The sequence below is a fragment of the Trichechus manatus genome, unplaced genomic scaffold, assembly GCF_000243295.1.
Source record: "Trichechus manatus latirostris isolate Lorelei unplaced genomic scaffold, TriManLat1.0 scaffold00045, whole genome shotgun sequence".
Taxonomy (NCBI): Eukaryota; Metazoa; Chordata; class Mammalia; order Sirenia; family Trichechidae; genus Trichechus; species Trichechus manatus.
Genome location: NW_004443981.1, coordinates 18,383,237 through 18,387,873, shown reverse-complemented (window position 1 = coordinate 18,387,873; position 4,637 = coordinate 18,383,237). Strand labels below are relative to the sequence as shown.

General features: G+C 60.9%; 1 protein-coding gene across 1 annotated transcript in view; it reads right to left on the bottom strand.

Moving 5' to 3' along the window:
* Positions 1-4,637, bottom strand: part of TEDC1 (tubulin epsilon and delta complex 1) — an 11,850-nt gene that overhangs the window by 5,395 nt on the left and 1,818 nt on the right. Inside the window, exons 3-5 of the mRNA XM_023731676.1 lie at positions 3,054-3,256; positions 2,445-2,612; positions 684-782 (exon numbers count right to left, since the gene is read on the bottom strand). Of these exons, the coding sequence (XP_023587444.1) occupies positions 684-782; positions 2,445-2,612; positions 3,054-3,256 (470 nt within the window). The remainder of the gene's footprint in view (positions 1-683; positions 783-2,444; positions 2,613-3,053; positions 3,257-4,637) is intronic.

Genomic DNA, 4,637 nt, shown 5'->3' with positions numbered 1-4,637 from the left:
GCCAACGCTAGCCCAAGGAAGGAGACGGTGCTGACAGATGGACAGACAGCTGAAGAGGAGGGGCAGGAGGTGGGAGAGAACAGGTGGCAGGGTCAGGAGGAGCCAGGCATCCCATGGGAAGGGGCCGGGCAGGGAGGATGCCATCCAGAGCCTTGAGCTGGGCCAGACCTGAGACGGGAAGGATGCTGAGGTCACGGGAGGGGACGAGATCTGCCCAAGGCCACATGACCACCCAGAGCTCAGAGCTGGGCTTCACTCAGGATCTGTCCAGGACTCCGATGTCCCATCGCCTAGGGAGGCCCCTGCCTAGAAAGCCCTGTGCCCACTGCGTGCTGGGTGGAGACTGGGCGGCAGCCCTGTCCCCAAGACCAGCATCTGTGCCCAGCTGGACGAGCCCCCCTGCTGCACCTCAGGCCTCCTATCCGTCACCAGGGGGCAGAGCTGCTTGGGCTTCAAGGTTGTAGGCGGTAACCCCAAGACTGTGCCTGGAATTCCAGTGGGACAGGCACAGTTCCTCCCCTTCGGGCCCGCCCCAACCACACGCAGCGAAGACACGTGCGTCTCAGCCATGCCAGTGATGATGGTGAACTCGGCAAACACAGCCCTGCGACCGCCCTCCTCCTCCTCCCCCAGCCAGCTCCCCTGCTGGGCAGCGCCCACTCCAGCACCCAGCCCAGCCTCACCTGCTGGCCACCCTCCGGGTCCCTGAGCAGTTCCGTTTCGGCAGCAGAAAGATGGTTGAGGCTCTGGTCGCTGTGGCAGCCCAGGGTGTACTCATGAATCTGAAAGAGACAGACCCCAGGCTAGGCGAGGAGCGGATACTTACTCCCAGCACAGGGGCCCGCCCAGTACCCGGGCTCTAACGGGAGGCCCCCACAGAGGGGGACATCTGGACCACCCCAGGCTATGTCAGTGGGAAATCCCACCTGTGGTCTCCCCATCCCACCCAGTTTCCCAGCGGGGTGTGATGTGCATGGAGGGGTCACCCCTGCTTCACCTATTGATGGGGACAGAATAGCCTCCAGAGAGGCGCTGCAGTCCAGTGAGGCCCATCAAAGGGACAGGGGAGCGACTGCCTCAGGGTGGGGTCACGGAGGTCACCATCCCAGCTGAGGGTGAACAGTGGGGAGTGTTCCACGAGGGAGAGCCCGGTGGTCCGAGAAAAGGCCAGCAGAGCCACAGCCGAGGGTGGCCATCTGCCAAGGGTAGGGCGTCCCAAGCTGGGGGCTTCCAAGAACCAGAAGGATAGAGGCCCGGACCCTGCATGGGTGGGAGCCTTTGGCCACCCGCCCAGCCCTGATACTGTACTGGACACGTTGCTGGGCCTGTGGGAGCCTCACAAAGATGGCCATGCCCCTCAGCAGCTGATTGCCCTACCAGCCTCCAGAGGCCCCACTGCCCGCATCAGCCCACCCTAAGATGCTTGTGGGCCAGGCCCCACGTTCCCAGGAGGCAGGAACACCAGTGGCTCCCCTAGGCTCAGTGCCAAGGGTCAACATAAGGTTCCCCTGGGGGCACTTGGGCCCCGGGAGTCCACAAGAAGCAAATGAGTCCCCAGCTTCCCTCGCAGCCAGGGGCCTTGGAATCGTGGCAAGGAACTGGCAGGTGTTGATAAGCATCCATCACAGGCACAGTCAGCTCCGGGGAACAGCAAAGCAGAGAAACGCTCCCGGAGTCTCACCCACAGGGGACCCCAGGGGTCCTGCAGGCTCGACCCACAGAGGGCAGCAGGAATAAGCAGCACTGAGAGGACAAAGCAGCCAGACCTCTGTTCTGAGGACACCCCAAACTGTAGACGGGGACAGAAGAGCCTCCAAACAAGTGCCCTCTGCCTCCGGCACCTGCTCCAGGATAGGACAGACCACAGGTCACTGTCCCCCCGCCCCCCCGGCACCCCCACCATCCCTCTGGCAAAACCCCCTTATCCCTTTTGCAGTCCACACCAGCCCCGCCTGGGCAGCGGTGCCGGCAGTAACCAGCAGTCCATCCTGCAGGTGGCCTCACTCACAAGAGACGCAAACCAGGCTGACCACACTGAGCAATGGACGCAGGTGATGCTGCCCCCAAGGCTAGCGCCTCCCTGGGCGAGTATGCCCTCCATTGACAAACTAATAATTCATTAGGACTGTCCTGGCACAGTCCGTGTCAGCCCTGCCCAGGCCACCTCCAGTCCTGAGGAGCTAGCCAGCACTGCCTCCACGGCATTATCACCACTCAGCAACAGAGTCTGAAGATTTCTCAGGTACAGGCACCCCCAAAACCTGGCTTCTGCCCCCAACTAACTCTCCTGCCCCAGTGTTGCCCAGCTCCGAACTGTTCTGTGACCCCATCCCAACCCAGGACACCACACCAGGACAGGACCCAAGCCCATCACCCCTAGTCAAGGCCAGGCCCCAGCTACACAGAGCTCCCCAGGGAAAGGCGGCCCAACGCGGCAGCACTACCTTGCTCAGGAGAGCGCACTGCGCCTGATGACTACAGATGAGGTTCCGCCACCGGAATCGCAGCTTTCCCATCAGCCACTGCACATGGCGCACGTCCACGCAGCCCTCGGTGTCTTTGCAGAGGGTAGGCGGGCCAGGGCTGGCCCTGCCACAGGGTAGGTCCTCACACTGGAAGGCGGCAAGGGTCAGGCCTGTCCCCACACCCCCCGCAACACCAGGGCACAGATGGAGTGGAAGGGGCCCCTGGGAGTGTGAGCTCTGGGGTCTCGGATGCCAGAGGAGCTAGGGCCGGACCTTGCCCTGAAGGAAGGCAGAGGGGTGGAGGGAGCGTGCGGTCACAGGAGCTCAGGGAGTAGGATGGGGAGGGCAGTGGGGCACAGCCAGGAACAGAGGTGAAGGGACAAGTCCACCCGGGTCTGACTGCTACAGAGCCGAGCCTGTGTGCCCTCACGGGACAGCGCTGAGGACCACTTGCAGAAGTGTCCTGCAGGCTAGGGCGGTGGGTGACACAGAGCAGGAGCTGGGCTGAGGCTCTGACCACCAGGATCACGACCACGGAGACGTGAGCCCAGCAGGTGGCACCCCTAGGTCTCCGAACCCCGAACTAACCTCGCACACCGGCATCTCGTCCCCCAGCCGGACGCGAGTCCGGGCCAGCAGCCGCTCGAGCAGGGGCCCTCGGGCCAGGAGCCAGGACAGGGCCAGCAGGAGCTCGCGGCTGCCCTGGGAGCCATCCTCCGGAAGCCGAGAGAACGCCAGCCGAGGGTAACCCTGGGCGCGCATTGCTGACTTCACCAAGCGGACCCGGGCCTCTGTGGTGGCGGGGGGAGAGTCAGCTCAGGGGGGCCCACACGGGGCAGATCCCACCGGAGAGCTCACCGCCACCAGGCTTCCCGCAGCACCTCCAAGGACCCCCGTGCCACCCCCAAGCAGAGGCCTGGCTTGGAGGTGCTGCCAGGAATCAGGAGGGCTGACGCAGGGTGGCCGGGGCCAGAGGCTAACTGGTCGCGGTCTACATTGGATGGCGAGCCCCGGTGCCGCAGTAATTAAGCGTTAGGCTGCAAACCAAAACGTCAGCAGTTAGAATCCACCAACTGCTCCTCAGAAACTCTACGGGGCAGTTCTACTCTGTCCTATAGGGTTGCTCGGAGTCGGAACGGGCTCTACGGCAATTGGTTTTTGGGTTCCAGTGGATGGGCGGGAGCAGGGACTCATGAGGCGGGGCCTGTGGAAGAAGCGAGGCCAGAGCTAACGTGGGGGGCTTACAGAGGGGCGGGGCTAACCACAGGCGGGGTCTGTGGGTGGGCATAGGTGGAGCTAACCAACGGGGGCCTACAGGGGTGGAGCCTACCGAGACGGATAGGGATAGGGTCACAGGCTAACCGGACAAGCTTACAGTGGAGGGCGGAAGCTAACCTGGGGGGGGACCTGTGGGGTGGGTGAGGGCAGAGTAACCAGGGTGTGGCCTACAGAGGTGGGTGGGACTCCAGCATAACTGGGCGGGGCTTGCAGGGTGGGTAGGACAGGGCTAAGGGAGGCGGGCTTACAGGGGCAGAGCCCACAGTGATGGACGCCGCTACAGGCTAACCAGGAGAGCTGACAAGCTTCGAGTTGCAATAGTAAAGAATTCTACGAGGAAAATATTGAACAATGCAGGAAGCATCAAAAGAAGATGGAATGAATACACAGAGTTATTATACAAAAAGAACTGGGCAGCAGGCAGCATTTCAGGAGGTAGCATATGATCGGGAACCAACAGTACTGAAGGAAGAAGCCCAAGCTGCACTGAAGGCATGGCGAAAAACGAGTCTCTAGGAATTGACGGGAACATCAATTGAGATGTTTCAGCAAATGGATGCAGCACTGGAAGTGCTCGCTAGTCTATGCCAAGAAATTTGGAAGACAGCTACTGGCCAACTGACTGGAAGAGATCCATATTTATGCCTGTTCCCAAGAAAGGTGATTCAAATGAATGCGGAAACTACTGAACAATATCATTAATATCACACACAAGTAAAACTTGGCTGAAGATCATTCAAAAGCAGCTGTAGCAATTCATCAACAGGGAACTGCCAGAAATTCAAGCCAGATTCAGAAGAGGATGTGGAACCAGGGATATCATTGCTGATGTCAGATGGATCCTGGCTGAAAGCAGAGAATACCAGAAAGATGTTTACCTGTGTTTTATTGACT